General features: G+C 37.1%; 1 protein-coding gene across 1 annotated transcript in view; it reads left to right on the top strand.

The window, feature by feature from the left end:
• The window catches only part of SLC2A9 (solute carrier family 2 member 9), a 78,058-nt gene that overhangs the window by 53,961 nt on the left and 5,690 nt on the right, over positions 1-18,407 (top strand). Inside the window, exon 11 of the mRNA XM_071447340.1 lies at positions 13,598-13,725. Within this exon, the coding sequence (XP_071303441.1) occupies positions 13,598-13,725 (128 nt within the window). The remainder of the gene's footprint in view (positions 1-13,597; positions 13,726-18,407) is intronic.

The following is an 18,407-nucleotide window of genomic DNA, read 5'->3' as shown; positions in this document are numbered from 1 at the left end:
TTTTTATACTTCTAGCCTTTTGTAGAAGTCTTGCCATTCATTTGTAGTGCTTAAACAGGGACAATTGTCAACTAATCCTCAGTATCTTAATTCCTCCTGTAGTTACACTACAAAAACAATTTGTAATGATTCCATAGGTACAAATCTTAAGCTAGGAAGAATTTCGTGTATGTTCATTGAATTACTGGTACTTGGAAAAATTATCCCATCTAAAGACAACAAATAACATGAGGAATTGAGTTTATAGAAATACTGCTTTAACTTTCTAGACCATAAAATTGTCTTTAAATGTAAAATATTTTCTCTCTTGTTAGAACATCTAATACCTTCTTGATAATTTAGATGGTGTGTAAACCATTTTCTGATAGCATATGCATGAGTCCCATCTGTTCCTTTACAGTGAGGATCAGCTGTTACTGTAAACTGTGGAGGGTGTTCATTGGTTTCATTTTTCTGAACTCAGCTTTTCAGCTTGCAGGTATTTTTGAGGACTGAAAGAGTAATGCTAGCAACAGGTATGTTCAGATGTGTGGGGTTTGGTACTTCATCATTTTTGTCAAAAGACAAACATCAGAAAGCTTTCACTTTCTAAAAATTAAAGGGGCCCTTATGCTTGATACAGTCAATGTGTGATCTGAGAGAAAATTATTTATTGTTCTATAGATTAGGGAGCCATGTTGCCCCAGACAGTTGCTTCATTGTGCCTATTTGGTTTATTTTACTGGACCTGAAATAAATATAGGATACATTTCAAAGAATTGTTTCAAAGAATAGGATACAAATGAAGAATTGTCATCCAGCAAAAAGTAAATGGAAAAAACTGAGGGAATTGCAGCTGAGAAAACAAATCAAAGGAAAAAGTAAAAGAACATTTTCAGGATCTGCAGAGAGCATTTGTGCTGTTCGGGTTATGCATCCTGAGCAAATGCATTGATTTGTAATGCCTTTAATTTTGTAATGCCTTTACAGAATGGGTAAATAATGTGCAGTTTTTGGAAATTTGAATAATGATAGACAGGTTTAGGTACATGTGAAATGTCTTCCTTCTTTAACTTTGCCTTAGTTAATATTTAATAAAAAAGGAAAACTAAGATTTATTCCCACTTTCTCAGTTAAACCTATGTGGATGCCTCTTCAAGGACTGAGCACTCATGTTCAACTGTGCCTGCAGAATCAATCTCTTTAAGGAAAGATGGTCTAAAATCTGACTTAAACAGAAAAAAGAAAAGCTTCTGATTATTTTTAGCTATTTTCTTGAACTCCCCATTCACCCATTGTACCTTTACAACAGTTGCTGTGCCAGCAAGAGATTTTTGATTTTTCAGAGAAAATTGAAAAATTGTGCATTGTAGTTTTAGAAAACCTGCTACAGATTGTTCCCTTTTACCCACCAGCCAAATATTTTTAAAAAGAACTGAACACCCAAAAACTGACATAGAATGTATTCCATTCAGTTTCCTGATTTGTCTGCAGGGATTTTGACCCCATTTGTAAGTAAGTCTGTCATGCATTTTCGGATGAGGGGCTTGCAGGTTTTGATTTTGAAGTTTTCCCACTCACATAACACAATTATATGTTCATCCTCTGAACCAAATAATGGCTTTTCTGCCACCTGTCAAGATGTGTCAGGTGGTGGAACATGTGGAGAAAAAACTTGATCTGATTAATTGGGGATTACAGAAACATTGGCATGAACTTTCAGACAACCTTCCTAGTGAAAATAAGTGTAACAAAGACAGTCAAGACCTTGAGAGCTTGGAAACCTGGCATAAAGCATTTCCATGCATTATCTTTGCATTAAGTGATTTATTGGTATTTCTTCCTTAGAAGCATATTCTGTTTAAGTGTAACACCTTTCCATCCTGTTTTGATAAGTGGAGAAGGCACTGCTGCAGAGAAGGGACAGGAAACCAGGGTGGCTGAGGTTAGGCATGATGCCTGTCTTTAACTAAATGGAAGGATGGGAGGAGGTGGGAGGAGGTGTATTGTTTTGATAAAATACCTAGCTTTGAAACAATCTTCTGTTACCGCCTTCTTTCAGAAACTGAATAAGTATTGTTGCTTTCAAATCTCTGCAAATTTGCTGGCTCTGGAAACATGGTGCACTGAAGCACTGGAGTTATTTTAGCACTGGAAATACATAGAAATAACCCCAGACCCTAATTGTGGCAGGAATATCTGTAAAAAGTGTTGGTGTAGCACAAATGTGTTGCCCACCCTTTGACCACTGTATCTGAGAGGGAGATCAGCCACATGTGTGCACAGGAAGGCACATGGTAATGCTCCTTCTTCTAAGGAGTTCCTTGGAGTCCTTTGGAAAGAAAAGAAAAATTGCCTTTTTATTACAACAAAGAGTAACACTCATGGAAGTTACAAAAATTGGGGGAGTTGATTTTATATCAATTGCCTGATCATGATAACTCAAGCCATTTTTGTGCCAGAAATCTGTGTTATTTTGGTGACACCCCAAGTTTGAGATTAGTGATTTTGTGGAAATCTTTTGCATTCTGCCCATTTCTAAGAATGGGACATATATGCCTCTATGACCTGGAGAGAAAAAGAAGCTTAGAAACTCAGAACAGGGTGAGGATTTAAGGATGTCTGAAAAATGCCAGTTAGCTAGAGAAAAATATAATATCTCTAAGCATCACATGGAAGACTTCCACATAGCTGATTATATTTTATCTAAGTAACTTGAAAAACTGTTTTATATGAACACTCTGTATGCACATTCTTTTACATGTTTTCTTAAAGACCTAATACATCGTATTGTCATGCATTGTCTCACTGTATTGTAATGTGAAAAAATGCTCATTGTGTTGTCAGGCATCATGTCATCGTTTTTGAGATGACTTAGAGCTGAATGTTGGAGCATAAAACTGCTCAGGCAGCAGTTAGCAAAGAAGGCCTGCAAAGGTGAAGAAACCATGGAGGTGAGGAAAATAGATTTATATATGAAAAGATCAAGAATAACTTCAGTGTCTCACAGAGAAGGTTGAGAATTAAATAGTGCCTGAAATAACTGAGGATTGTATTTGAACCAGATGATCTAATATGATCCTGGATTCTTTTATCTTCTAATCTTGTGTTCTTTTTTTATCTCTAAGTGAGATGCTCAGCCCTCTGTATAAAGTCATACCTTGTTTCTACCTGTCTAAAGCCCTTGGTATCTGCAAAGATGCACATGTGGCCAGAGGGATTTTCTAGTGGGTCACTGCAACAAAATGCAGCCCCTGACTTCATTTATGTCAAAAGCTGCTATTTTTAAATCAGTGGCACTAGAGAGAAGAAAGCAGGAGTCTCTGGCTAAGTCATACACAGTGGCTTCAGGCATTTTGGCTTTACAGTCTTATGTAATGTCTTAGAAGTACTAATTCTGGTCTTGAATCCTGTAAGTGGACAAGTAGCATTTCCCCACACAACTCCTGCTGAGTTCAGTGTAGCACAGATGAGGCTGAATTTAGTGGGATCAAACATGAGTCTGTGATTTTACTTAAACTTGTGCTTTTAAAATAAGTTTCTATTTAGTATGCATAAGGATGACAAAATCAGATCAGTGGTATGTTTCCAGTCACACTGTGATTACAGGAAAGAGAAATCAGTAAGATTCAAACTCAGATGAATTTGGAAAAAATAGTAATTTTATGGTAGCAAGATCTTCATTTTTCAATTGTTACTTTTTATAGTAATTGCATTTTCAAACACAACTGAGAAATATCAACGAACCAGGCCATTCAGAAAAATGTTTCACTTATGCTTGTCTCTTTTTGAGAGTTTTATAATATTTGTCATGGCTTGTGGAAGGTGAGTGAAGTCTTCCCTAGCACAGCTGAATACAATGAATACAACTGAATAGCATTTTAAATTGACATTGCAAGGTAAAAAAAAGAAAACTCAGAGGAAATCATTGCTGTGCCCTGAGGCATATCAAAGATACTTTGGTATTTAAAGTTTAAATCAGTCCATGCTCTTACTCTGAATGCCAATGTGCAGCTGTATTGACAGCAGAGGGTTTGTTGTCCTAAAAGGGTCACTTTGAAAGTCACGAGGTTTGTTCAGCCTGAAATGTTATGAGTTCATGAAGAAGATAAAAATCAGCTTTTAGATGTGAAACAACCAAAGGTGTGATAGCACACATGTAGACAGAAAAGTACTGCAATGAAAGGCAGCATCGGTATTATTGCCTGAAGTAGGCATTTACAGAGGCTTTGTGCCATGTTTTAGCTTCTCCACTTACAGTGAGATGTAAGGATTTCTAACACACCTGGCCTCCCACAGAGGCATTATGCCAGTCCACTTTGAGAAAGACTTTGAGCTTGCTTGAGTGCAAAAAAAAAAACTACTCTCTGTACCAGAAAAGTGTATGCAGTAAAAAAGAAACAAATAAACTGATGTTATTCTATATTTAGTTTAAAAGTTGTAGATTTGAAAGGTTAGGTTAATTTTCAAATTTTTTTTTAATTCTATAAACTAGAAGCATTTCCAGTCTTCCCAGCAGATAGGCATTTTTTGACAATGTCAAGTAGTCCCTGCATTGGATATGGAGGGTATTTGTGCAGAAATAACCTTTAGTTTTCCCAGATATTTAGGAAAAGGCTTGGTGTGTTGATAGTTACAAGGCTTTTGTGGGCACAACAGCAAAATTAAAATATGCTGCATAAATATCAGTTAAATACTCCAAATGTGAGTTATGGTTCTGTTCAGAAATTTGTAATAACCTGCAGACAGTACATACCAGTCTCAGCTGAAGATTTTCTGAGACCCCTGGCCCCATTCTCTTGCTCTCAGGTGCCATCCATCCAAAGCAGGTGTCCTTGGGATGGGTGTTTTGCCCTGCCAGCTGCAGCCATCACAGCCTGCCCTGCCAATGCCCTTTAACAGCTGTGGCTGTGCAGCACAGCCACAGGAGGTTCACTTACCTTCCCTTCTCTGCTTCTCTCCAGCAATGGAAAAGCTCCTGCCTACCCCCGGGGCAGGAGTATTAACTACTTCTACCAAGTCAAGTAGTTGAGAATTTAGCTTTTGATTACCTTTGACTGAACAAACTGATTTTTTTAGGCTGTTAAGAAATAAGACTAGAATTGCTTTCAAAATTCATTGAATTTTTGTTGGGGGGGAGGATAACGTGTCCCTTAAATAAATTAAATGCAGTGTCATTCAACGTATATTTTGGGATTAATGCCTGTTTTACATTTTGTTTGAATTCTTCTCTCTTAAAGAGCAGCATCGAGAAAATGTGCAGCTTTTAACAGTTCTGCAGCAAAAGTGATTAAAATTCTTCATAATTAGTGGCAGTTCTAAAGAAAAATGAACCCTTAGTATTTGAAAGGTAATTGTATCTGTTGAATAAAGGAATTGCTGGAGGTGACACCTGGAGTTCTCAGCAGCAGGAAAACTTATGAACTTTATCCTGCTAACAATAGATTAAAAAAATTATCTTAATTGAAGCTTTCAAAATGTGAATACTTTGACACTTGACAGCACTCCTCCTACCTGAACTAGCAGCTTTTCCTGAATGATCATTAATTAGTTGCTGATGGCTCACAACTCTATCCTGAAGAAATGTACTGGTTCAAAAATGCACTCGTGTTTTAGAGGTCCATGTAACCATGAAATAAAGCATTTATTCAAAAGCTGTGTAAGTGACCTAGGTAAATTATTCAGATTAATAGGCATTTGATATGGAAAGCATAGTAAAAAAATGTTTCACAGAATTCATACTTTTTTTTTCTGTGAGTTCATATAAAATGGTTATACTTGCAAAGGTGCAAACTAATAAATATATAGAACAATAGATGTGGAATTAATGAATGTAAGGCAATTAAAATATTTTATTTCCCTTATTCCCAGGCGCAATGCACAGCAAAGAAAAGTTTTCTGTTCATCTCATCTATTTCTGACTAATCTCCATGGCTAAGGTCTAAATGCAGAAGTTTATTAGTTTGATGTTGCAATGAACACTGCTCTGGAGTCCAGAGAGTGTTTCTTGGTACCCAATGCACTGCATAGAAAGATGAATAACACCAGCAATAGACTTTCAGAGGAAAAAAATAGGTCAGGAGAACTACATGAACAAGGGTACTCAGTGCCAGTTTGACCAAGCAAACAGTCAAAGCAGTTGTTTCCTTTAAATCTCCAGATGTTCTGTCCTACTCCAGAAACTTCACTTCTTTGAAACACTGAGTTATGTATGAACTCTTTCTGGGTTTGATCAGAAAGAAGGCTTATATTGTTCATCACAGCAAGACTGTTACTGTCTTCAGCTGGTACTTCTAGTCAAAGATCATCTTCTGAATCCCTTTTCCTTTCTGTTTGTTAGCAAGCAAGTACTGCTATTTGTTATATTTGTTATATTTGTTTTGGTTATTGGTCACAGTAAGTGATTTTTTTTTATTATTATCTTATCTTTTTCTTTTGTTATTATCTTAGTTCTACAACTACTGCTCCTCAAACCTTGTCCACCATCCTGTAGCAGCAACCAATTTCTTTAATTACTGGCATTTGAGGCTATGTGTCCTAAAAACTTCAGCAGTTTCCAGAAATCATAAGCAGTGAAGGCATGGTGTGTTACCCATCTTAAACAGGAGAAGGACAGGGAGAACTCTTCAGTCCCAGCTTCTCTGAAAATTTGGCCCACTATTTTTACTGTTGGCATCCTTCAGGATGAATGCAGCTAAACAATTACATAATTGTGCACTGCTAGCATGAATAGTTTGTTAAAATATACTGACTTTACAAGACTTCTTTAGCTTGCAGGTTCACAACCAGCAGCATTTTGTGCTAATGGTCTGTCAACTTGAATTCCTAACAGGAAATCATGTCTGATGGTTTTATATTTCTTTCAGAAGATTATCATAGAAGTAATAAGCCTAGAATAGATACGGGTTGGTTTTTTTCTTCTTTTCAGTCCTCATACAGTGATGTGACTGTATGAATATTTCTCCTACCTAGGACTGAACATGAGTCTTTAATTTGGGTATTTCCACACTATTTCCATCTGTATAGTGGATGAATATCCAAGGGACACTTCTGTGCTTTTATTATAGTAAAAACTCTTTCATCATTGTTCTCATAATTGAGATAATTGGTTTTAACAATTTAATATGAACAGAAGTGCCTAATCATCATTGTTACTGAGAATAATTATAAATTTAATTCTATTATATAGTCATAGAGTCATAGCTCAGTAAAAAAAAATGTTCTTCACATTCAAATAGAACAGAAAGTTGGGCTATAATTAGATTTGTGATGTTATGTGGTAGATCTGAATATATGGCGGAAATGTTGAAAATATTATTAACTGTTTACATGCTTATAAGTTGAGTGTACTTTCTTAAATTTCATTTTATTCTTTGGTAGCTATGCAGCATTATAATTGAAGCAAAAAGAAATGTTGCCAAGAACCAGAGGAGAAATTTAATGTTGATGTTCCATTTTTACGAACAAAAGCCAAGACCAAAAAAAATCGAACAACAATTAAAAAAAAATCAAAAACTTATCAAATATCCCAATAGACTGCAACTGTTACCAAAAAAACAAAAAACCAATGTATTAGTTTTGTTCAGAATGGCCTACATACTGCTGGTTTGTCTTACAATAAAAGAGGCAAAAAAAAATATTAAATTAAATTAATACATTAAAATAAATTCAAGATTAAATATATTTCTTACATTTACAGCCAACAATTATACTTCAAAGGGAATTTTTATAACTCATCTAAAGAAAAATATCTTTAAAGTACTGAACATATTTGGATTTATCAGTTGTATGATAAGTATTTTGTCAAAAAAATTTTCAGAGGAAAGTGATTCAGTTAGTAAAGGATTGCTCATAAAATTCTGCTTGAGTGCACTGACTTATGAAAGTAAAAATTATAGGAAAATACGCCAATTAATATTCAAGAGGGGGAGAATTTCACTGAAGAGGAAATTATCAGGTGGTTCATGTAAGGGTAGTGTGGTTTTTTGCATGGAATATCCACTGTAGAACAAATTACCTAAATGGACCTAGAAAGAATTTTGTTGATTTACTATATTTTATGTAATAGCCTTGTTGTTGTATGTCAACCATTTTAGTGTAAATTACCTGATGAGAATCAAGAAATAACATTTTAACTACCGAGGTTAGAATAGCGTGAATCAATATTTTTGTTCTCCACCATTGCTCAGTTTTATTTACCTTGAATGATATGGGTTGCCTTGCACCAACAAAGTTCAGAATACCTCCAGAAATGGCCTTCTGAATGCTATTGGAATAGCAGGTTTTATATAGATGCTAAACCAAAGGCCAATTAATCAATGCAAAAAGTCTTTCACACAATACTGAATTAAAAACAAGTCCTTAATAATTATAAATACTATTTATTATAATATCAGAGTTTGCAAGGTATTATGTGTGTGTTTTAGTTTGGTCTTATCATTTGCACTTTTTGTTTGCCACAGACTGACTGCTCTAAATGTCTTTTACTCAAGTGGCCTTTAATCTAAGAAAATATTCAAATGGTACAAATTAATATGGTTAATGAACTATACCATTTTCTATAAACAAAGTGCCTGTTTTACTTAATTATCCTGTGGAGAAGAGCTGCAGACAGCTAGAAAAGTCTGTAGCATGAAGCTGTGACTCAGTACACCCCTGTCACACCTTCTGTTCCCAGCTCTCTCAGCAGGATTAGCTGGGAGTACAGCTGTCATATCTGACTGTAATGTCATATTTGGTGGGGTATTATTCAATCAAATACAAAGTGCAAGTTAAAATATCTAACAGGTGACAGAACACCTTTATAAAGATTGAGATATCTATTTTGCAAATTTTTTATTCTATCTGTAGACCTACAGAAATGGAAGAAACTCAGTAGCTGCATTGCATCTCTCCCTAGCAGTATTCCTGAAGTATATTTTTCCATGGGTTTTGTTGCACATTTTTGGGGGTTTTGTTCATTGGTTAGGTTGGGGTTTGTCGGTTTCTTTGTTGTTTTTAAATAACTAAAGTCTGGTTAGAAACTAACAGCCTTTTGTTCTCCCACTGAAGAGCACTGGGTTGTTTTTCCAGCAGTTATCTTCCAGGAATTTTGTCTCACTTCCACTGCTTCTCTCCCAGAGCTGCTCTCTAGAGGTCGCTTGACTTGCAAATAGCAAAACCTTTGGCTGGGACAGTCCTTTATCTCCCAACCCTATTAGGATATATCTGTCTTCCCTACATGCCCTTCCTTGCAGACAAAGCCATTTTGCTTGATCATATTTGGAGCTCCACAGACTTCTTTTTCCCCCAAAACAGAATATTGTTGCAAGGTAATTATCTGTTTTCTCAAAAACTTTGAAGCCTCCTTGTCTCAAAGCATGGAGTTGGAAAGTCTGGGAGCTCTTGCCCTAATCAGCCTTTTGGGATTCCCAGACTCGCCCCTGCAGAGCAGAATTTGGAGATCTGAGTCCTGCAGGAGGTCACCAGGCTGGGTGGCCAGGGATGATTCTTCTGGTGTGGCTGGAAATCCTCTGGCTGCCATGGGGCCACTGCCTGAGCACACCAGGGTTTGGCTTGGGTGGGTATTGAAAGATGAGCTGCTAGCTCAGGGAGAGCTCCTTTCTCTTTAGTTGTTCTTAGGGCACGAAGTTTCTGTCACCTTTAGAGGTGATTTACCACTGTGACCAATCTCCCTGATTTATATTGATTCTTGTAACAATCTCATTTCTTAAATCATATATGTAGCCATAACATAAATTCCCAGTTAGGTACTGGATAAAAACAGAATGAGGAGTTCAGCATTTTCCTTCCTTTGTCATGTTTTCTGTATTCAGGTTTTTGCACTGACTCATGTAACTTCTGCTAAGCAATATTTATTCATAACTGCTCACTGAAAAAAACAGTAAATATGAGCACCTAATTTTTCCTGAGAAAACATTTGTATAAATTTAAATATATATTTGAAGATCTAGAGCATGGATACAAGAATATTTTTTCTGTCCTAACATTCAAATTTCATGCATAAAAGAGTACTGGATTGCGAGTCTGGAATTTCACTAGCACATGACATTGATTCTATGTTTAACTGGACTAATTACAGAGATAAATTAATAAAGAATACATAAACAGGAGTATTTATGCATGTCTAATTGTTCCATATGGGTTTAATCTTGTTTTATAAAACACCTTATTGTTATACAAGTCATGCAGTAAGACATTTGTAGTTTCCAATAGATGTAGAATCCTATAGGTATAGCAATCTTTCTTTACTAGCACTGCAGTATGTTAAGAGTTTTTTAAATATGTTCACTGCAATGCTAAAAAGAACAAAGTATTAGAAATTAATCACTGTAATTATGTGGTCAATGCATTACCTCTTTAAATTCATGTTTGGAAGCTACTTTGCTGAAAAACTCCTACGGGGAATCCTAATATACACTTTTTTGTTTTATGATCAGAGCTAAAATAAAGCTGCTTCACTGAAAATTATATGGAAAGCTTTCCAGGGGAAAAGACAATGCCAGGTTCATCCTCCATGAGAAAGATCAGGTAGCGTTTTTGTGAATTGTTTCGCCCACATACAAATACGTGTTAAAGCTGCAAAACTCATGACAAAGTCTTTAAAGGCTTCTCCAAAAATACAGAGGTTTGGTTGGATTGCTTTTGACAGTGGTTTCCAAGCTTCCATGTTTGAGCACAGGCTACTACAGACCCATCTGGCCTAGAGATTATGTAGGGTACCTTGCAGAGACTGACTCTGAGAAGTGGCTGGGAAGATGTCACAGTATTGTGATCTCTGCTCAGATCCAACTTACGCAGGCAAAGCATAACACAGCTTCCTTCAGCCCCAGGCACTCAGACTTGTATCTCAAAGAACAGTGAGTTCCAGGAGAAAGGGACTCCTTGAGCATATCCCTGACATCTTGAAATGACTGAGGGTGGAATGCTGGGGATGTAAGTTCAGCTCATCTCAGGTGCCATCACTGACTGTGACTTTAAGGCTTTGCAGTTTTCCTTCAGCTCTCCCAAATTTCTTTTTCCCTTCACTCAGTTGCAGAGTGTGTTTTTCAGAGTGGTGTGGCCCTTGGGAGGCATTCACATGCCCTCCTCTTCATCTTCTTAAGGTCAAGTCTGTGCTCTTCCAGGCACACAGCAATAGACAGCAGTGACCTGGCTTTACTCCATTTCTTGTGTTCCCTGACCTGACCTGACTTTCACATAACTCATGTACCACTTTCCAGGCTCCTGGGTTCCTCCTTACAATTCTTTATAGTCATCTCCCTACATAGGCTGACTTTCTGTTTTGTGATGCTGTGGCTATATTTCTCTAGACCATGAGAAAGATGGGAGGTCTGTCTGTGCCACACTTCCCATTCCTCTACAGAATTTTTAAAAGTTAGAGATAGTTGATATGTTCTTAGAAATTAAATTGGAATTTCAAGGAACCTGTTTCCGAGATAGTGCCCATGCATTTTTATTTCCATTACACTTATGCTTTCTGATAGGTTTCTGTCCTTTCATACTTCTTTTTTTTTTTTTTGCCTCTGGCTTTTTTCTCTCTTGTATAATATGGATTTTTCCAAATGCTGCTTTTCCAAATGCTGCTTCCAACAGCATATTTTATTATACTGACAAGAACAGCAACACTTCTGTAGATTGTCCTACAGCAAAGGCATGACAGAATAAATGATTATAAATAAGTCATCTTACACAATTTCTGTGTTTCCAGTCCTTCAGTTCCTCTCTCCAAGGGGCAAGTGTCCTGGCAAACTGCTGCCTCATATGGTATTTAAGACCCAAACCAGATGCTGACAGAACAGATGTGATTGCTGACAGAACAGATGTGATTTGAACCCAAATCCCAAGGGTATGATAGAATGGCCACTGGAAGGCATCAAGCATTGATAGACCCCATGTTGCTGGAATTTTGTTAAGTTTTGGGGTTCAGATATTTATTCTACATGTTCAAACTTCTGCTGGAAGGGATTACTCTTTTTTTAGCAGAATTCTGATACTACATATGTCTTGTAGAAAGGTACAAAGCTGCAGTTTGGATGGCTTAAACTCTCCATATCTCAGTTTCCTATGTATAAAGTAGGAGTAAATAAATTTATTTATTTATTCTCCACTTTTTTGGTGTAATTTATACTGACACTCTCTGGCACAGAAAGTTCAGTTGAAGGCTTTGCTACCACTTCAGATGTGTTCTCACAAAAAGCCACACAAGCTCACGATGGAGAGCAGATCTTTGCTGCATCACATTGCCTTTATTTATGCACATATTCATGGCTTCTGCATCTGGAAGGGTGTCTGACAACACGTGTCATCTGCATGTCATGTTCTGTGTTTGCAAGTCCCTATCTCACACTGCTCACAGGGGCTTCTGGTGCACGTGTTTAAGCTCAGGGCCATTGAGCACATAAGGATGCAGCCCTATAATGCACTTAGAGATGTATTCCCAAATGTCCAAGGATAAAGGTAGTGCAAAAGATTAGCACATAGACCAAGGGAGGATGTGCAAGGAGAAAACCCAGTGGATGGGTAAGTCTGTAGTGGTGTTTTCTTATTAATTTATAAATCTTTTGGAGGTCAGTATTGCTATAGAGGTTTTTGAAAGTAAATATATATATATAAATATGGTTTTGGTTGTTTACACTATCTTATTAATATGCTTAAAACTGAGGCAGGACTTACATAATCTTCCACAGTGTATATGGGTCTTGCCTACAAAGCTGAATGGCAATACCAGCACACCTGAGGTCCTAGAGGCAGAAACTGGTAAGAGCAAAATACTGATGTTACTAGTTGTACAGTTCTTCAAACTGTAATGAAATAATTCTGCAAGTAGATATATATATGTCTGATCAACAAGTAAAATCCAGGTTTTGTTCTCTAAAAATAGAAATACTTCCATGGAAATATCAGATAGGAATGAAGGAAGCCAAAGATCATAAATTGAGACTTTCAGCTACTAGACAGCTACTCCCTGGGGGTTACTGCTATATGCCAGTGCTGTACAAAATAGTCTACTGCCTAAGTGGAAGAAAACACATGTCACAAATGTGGTATTCAAATGCAATTGTTATTATGGAGGTCAGAGTCCTTGGCTGATGGGAGAAATAGACCTCGCCAGAAGTGCCAGCAGTATCTGGTAAGGGAACATACTAAATAAGCATCAATGACAAGTGTACTCATAGGGAAGCAAAAGTTTTGTCTTTTTTATTGCTGAGAAATTGGGTAATAATTATAAAAAAAATAGGAGTTAGTCTCTTTGGAACCATCTTTCCAACTGTTAAGATCTAAAAGTATTTTGGAGTATCTCTGAATTTTCAGAATTTCAAGCATTGTAGTAGAAACAATTGTTCTTATTTTGAATAAACAGTTTATCATATGATGCTCTGGAAGCTGGTGTGTGGATTCCCTGCTCTGTTACCTGCCTTTCATCCCTGAAAAGAATGTCAAACAGGAGATGTGATGGCATGAAAGAAAGAAGTGTCACTTCTCTCAAATATGATTTTGACAGATCTGTTTCAGAAGGCCCTGCAGAGCAGGGATGTGTGCGTCACGAGGCTTGTTCATCTCTGCTGATGGGTGGGGGACTTTACTAATACCACTGTCTTGTTGGACCCTGTTTCAGGTGGGATTCCCTTTGTCCTCACTGGAGAGCTTTTCCAGCAGTCACAGAGGCCAGCTGCATTCATGATAGCTGGGACAGTCAACTGGCTCTGCAACTTCGCAGTGGGGCTGCTCTTCCCCTTCATCCAGGTACTCCACATCCCTGCTAACTGACATGCTGTGATATCACTGCTGCAGACAATTCCCTTGAGGTTTTGAAAACCTGACCTAGTCCATGGGGCAGCCCCAGTTCATCCAGCAAATGGATGCTTCTGTGTGGTTAATAGGTTTTTCTTCCAGAGGATGAGGAGTGACTATTTTGGTAGCATTAGACCCTCCCTTCCAGCCCAGCTGGCCAGGCACTCCTGGTTCCACCACCTGCCCCCATGGCAGCTGGGTAGGGACAGAGAACAAGATCTCAAACCTAGGGACATTTACTCAGAATACTTTCATTTAGGTAAATTTTTGGGTTTGGGTTTTTTTTTGTTTGGTTGGTTGGGTTGGTTTGGTTGGTTTTTTGTTTGTTTTTGTTTTGTTTTGTTTTTTGGTGGGTTTTTTTGGGGGGGGGGGGTGTATTTTTTTCTTCTGTTTTTGTTGTTTTGGTTTTTTTTTTTAATTATACAGACACATTTCTTCAAAATTGCAGTTTCTGCCTCCTGCACAAAACCGGGGATAACCCTGAGTTCTGCTTAGCTGTCAGATTTGAATTAATGCAACTCATGACAATCCCTACTTGTTCTGCTAATGCTACCTGACAGATCACCTGGTGAAAATGCTTAAAAAGACCCTCAATAAATTCAAATTAAAAGGCAAACTGCGTTTTATAATTTTCCACACGCATATTAAAGCTTTTTGAGTGATTTAGTATGCATCCATATGAAGTTTGCTGTAGCCTTGGGGAATTTATCCTTATGTGTCATAAAAATATCCAGCTGTGTGATTAGAAAATTATCTAGTTTATTTTTAATGAGGATAAATTTTATTTCCAGCTTGAAGGTTTTTTGGGGGATTTTTTTCTTCTTTTAAAGAAAAGAGAAATAAAAAGAGAAAAAGCTTAGAGTTTGTACCTAAAGATGAAAGCAGTGTTACTCAGACTTTGATTTTTAAAGCTTCTTCACAAGATCAAACTAGAACATCTCCCCTTTCCCAAGCTTTAACTTTTTCCTATTTCAGTCAACCTTATTCTCAAAATTCAGTTTATGAGTCACCACTTTCTTCACATAGAGGCAATATCTTCTTAGCTCATTTTATAAACCTTAACCAGGAAAAAAATCTTTAAGGTACCTCCACAAGATGAATGCATAATCCTGCCTGTGTATTTGAATACTAACCTGATTGCTTGAGAAACAGCAGCCACTTTTTTTGATCCTTGGTGTGCTTCTACAAAATTATTCCAAATATTCGGAAAACAAATCTGTTCAGTTTAGGGTTACTAAAAAAATCAACCAGTAATTAGTTTTCCAAATGTCACCAATTAACTAATTTGAATGACTAGATTTTTGCCCTTCAACCATCTGTAGATAAATATAATCAAAGAGTGGCTTGAGTCATACATTAAAATATATGGATGAAATTGAAAAGCTAGTATACAAATAAATTTTTCACAAATTTAAAAAAGAAATTGGATGTGGCTTCTCTTCCAGGCCTCATCACTACCTATATGAGGTGCTGAAATGTGAACAGGGTCACAGTAAATCAGAAATTAGAATGTATATATGTGGAAATGGGTGCAATGAGCTGAAGCAGGCACAGGGAACAAGAAACCAGCAGAAAAGTATGATCTAAAAGGCCAAAAACTTCTGGTGCAGTTGGATAGGCTTCTTGTGTTAAAGAAATACTCTTCATTAGTTTGCAGGGATAGACTTCAGTAATTCAGTGGTGTAGCAGGACCTTAAATTCCATGTCATCTAGAAAAAGTTTCTGTTTACTTTTTATAATGTGTTGTGTAAATTCAAAGAATTGCTAAACATCAATAACTACCAAATAATTTCCCAACATGCTATTTTTATTACATGCTGATGCACTTTTATTTCATATTTCAAGTTGTGCTATTAGATTGTTATGAGGCACTTAAAGACTACATGGTAAATTAGTAATATACTGTAGGAAAATGTATCAGATTTCTCCAGAAGTTTTCTGTCCTAATAATTTCTCTTTCTATAAAACTGTGCAGAGTCTTTTTCTGCTGTCAAAGTCACATTGTAAATTAAGTACATATTCAAGAAATATTTAAATTGTTGTGCATTTTATATTTTTAATTTTCAAGAACAGCTCATCTTCAGACTTTCCTCCTAATACAAAAGTTTCCAATAACTGGGGAATGCAGGGGAATATCCCATTGTGATTAGGGAACTTCTATATGGAAAACTGATTTGACTCTTAACCAAAATAATCTGCTTGGATCTGTGATCCAGAAGGAGCTCAGTATCATATGGGATAAAGGTGCTACAAGGCTTAGTTCAGATTGCCTATTAGTACAATGCCAAGACCTGTATGTGTGTTTATTTTCCTCCTTTCAGAAACTAATTTATTTGTGCCTGGGAAGTAGTACTTCTGAGTCACTGGTTTCTGGAGGTTCTCTTTTACTTCTACTTTATTTCTTCCTTAGTTTTACACTAGAGATTTTCATTCTCAAGGTTCATTTACTCAGCAAGATTGTCTTTTGGTTGTCCTTATTATTTCCTTACTGTGTAATAGTATCCCTTGACTTTTTCTATTACTCAGGATAAAGGATTTCAATCACAGGTGTGCCCAGAAAGTTATGCATAGTCTCCCTGAGCCAAGGTGTTTTAAGCTCCTTCAAATACATTGGATGTTTCATGTAATGACAGTGTCCCTGTGTTAGGGGAAATGGTAAAAGTTCCCCTCAAAGATGAGAAAATGAAATTTGGGCTATCAGAGGGTTAGATGTGCTTATCTTAATTAGAAGCAACCCCCTTTAGAGATACAATATAAGGATGTGTTACACTTTTATGAAGAGATAGTGTGTGTGTGAAGGTCATGGTTGAAATTGCAGTTCATGTCTAAAAATGTCTCTATTTTTTACTTAGGAATTATGTTTCATGAGCATTACACTTCAGTCCTTCTTCATTGTCCTGCACTTTCAGCAGAACCTTAAATTATGTCTGGAACAGAAGAAGGACAAAGGGGAAAGGACACAAGCCCTTATCCATTTGTTTCACTGCATTATATCAATTTGAAACAAAGAGAAGTCAAATGTCTACATGAATAACAGTTTTTCTGCTGATCAATTCTGTAAGACATTGAACCATTATCACTTGACCTCAGCACTTCAAAAGCCAGTTTGACCCACAGCTCATGACACTAATCTTCATGGCAACTTACAAATGCAAGGAGCCTTTGCTAGTGTCGGGGGCTGTGACTTTGCAAGTTGAGAATTTAGAGGTTGGCATTTGCTGGGAAGAGCCAAAAGTTTTGTTTTAAAAATATTAATGTGTTACGTTTGTTAAGTTAATTCAGATTTTTTTCGTTTGCTCATTTATTTTGCTGTATCTGCCCTAGAATATGTGTTTTCCAGTATCACAATCCTGCTTAGAATTTAACTTTTGCTACAGGGTGTGTTAAGTCAGTAAGCAACCATTGTTAAATAGCACATAATGGTCCTCTCAACTACTTTTAGATTCCTCCAGAATATGGTGTTCACAGCATGCAAGCTATTAACAGGAAGACTGTTCTCGGCTAGATTGCTTCAAAAGTAGCAAATTGTGCAGGTTTTGTAATTAAAACAAGAATTCTGGTCATTTCAATGTTAGGGTTTTTTATTTGTTTCAGTTTACTTTTTAGCTTTAAAAAATGAGCTCTTTTTCTCATTCATTTTGGGCACCTAAAGTCAGTTCATGATGCTAAAAATTAAGTATTCTTTTCTATTGTATTTAAAGGGAGATGGGGGAAATGCCTGTACATTCTCTCTAACGTGTATAGCAGCCCCCCACAAGCTGGGGATGGTTTGTTCACCTCTTTGCTTACAAAAATGTGGCAAAGCTGCACCTGCTTACTCATACATGTTGCTTATGCAGCTCTATTTCATCCTCAAAGTCAGGCTTGATTGCTTGCCATGCCTGGGATCTGATTTGGGGGAATTGCCTGAGTACTTCAACTTTGATTCTTTTTTGTGGTAATTGCATGTGTGTCTTAGGTAAATAATTTCTTGGTTTTCTTTTTTTTTTTCTTTTTCCCCACAAATAAAAAGAGTTAATCATCTGCAGAAAAGACAAAAATGAGCAATTCAGGATTCAGCTGTCCAGAATTTGTAGAAATGCTGTTTTTCAAATGGCCTCCTTAGAAAGCTGGCATTGAAATAGAAGGTGATGCATTTTAAAGTTTATGCTTAACTATTAAATATCCTGTATAGTAATAGCCCTCACCAGCCTCGAAAAATCCAATGTAAATCCAGCTTTGAAGAGGTTTTACTAGTTTGCTGACCTAGTAGGTGCTTCCCTCAGGAGATTGCATCAATAAGTGTGTCTGCTGTTCTTTTGCCCTCCCCATAGACCTGATAGGGCAGGTGACCCTCAGTGACCCCAGAAAGCCTGGCCCTTCAAGGATCCTCACTGTGACTCTGCCCTTGATATGGAATGGATATCTACCAGGAGACAGCACTGCTCCTGTTTAGGGATCCACCTTTGAACCTTGGGTGTTCCTGCAGGAGGTTATGCTTAAGGAAATGCTAAGGGAAAACAGCTGCAAAACACAGCCTGTTGTAGAGCTTTGTCCTGACCTCCTTCTGACCTTTGGGTTTGTAACCCTGCAGGTAAAAGCCTGGCTTCAGGTACTGCTGAGGAAACGTTCCCAGCTCTGGCAAGGCTGCCTGG

Source organism: Agelaius tricolor, unplaced genomic scaffold (genome assembly GCF_023055355.1).
Source record: "Agelaius tricolor isolate 1412-34295 unplaced genomic scaffold, bAgeTri1.0.p SCAF_24, whole genome shotgun sequence".
NCBI lineage: Eukaryota > Metazoa > Chordata > Aves > Passeriformes > Icteridae > Agelaius > Agelaius tricolor.
This window is presented reverse-complemented; position numbering and strand designations above follow the sequence as displayed.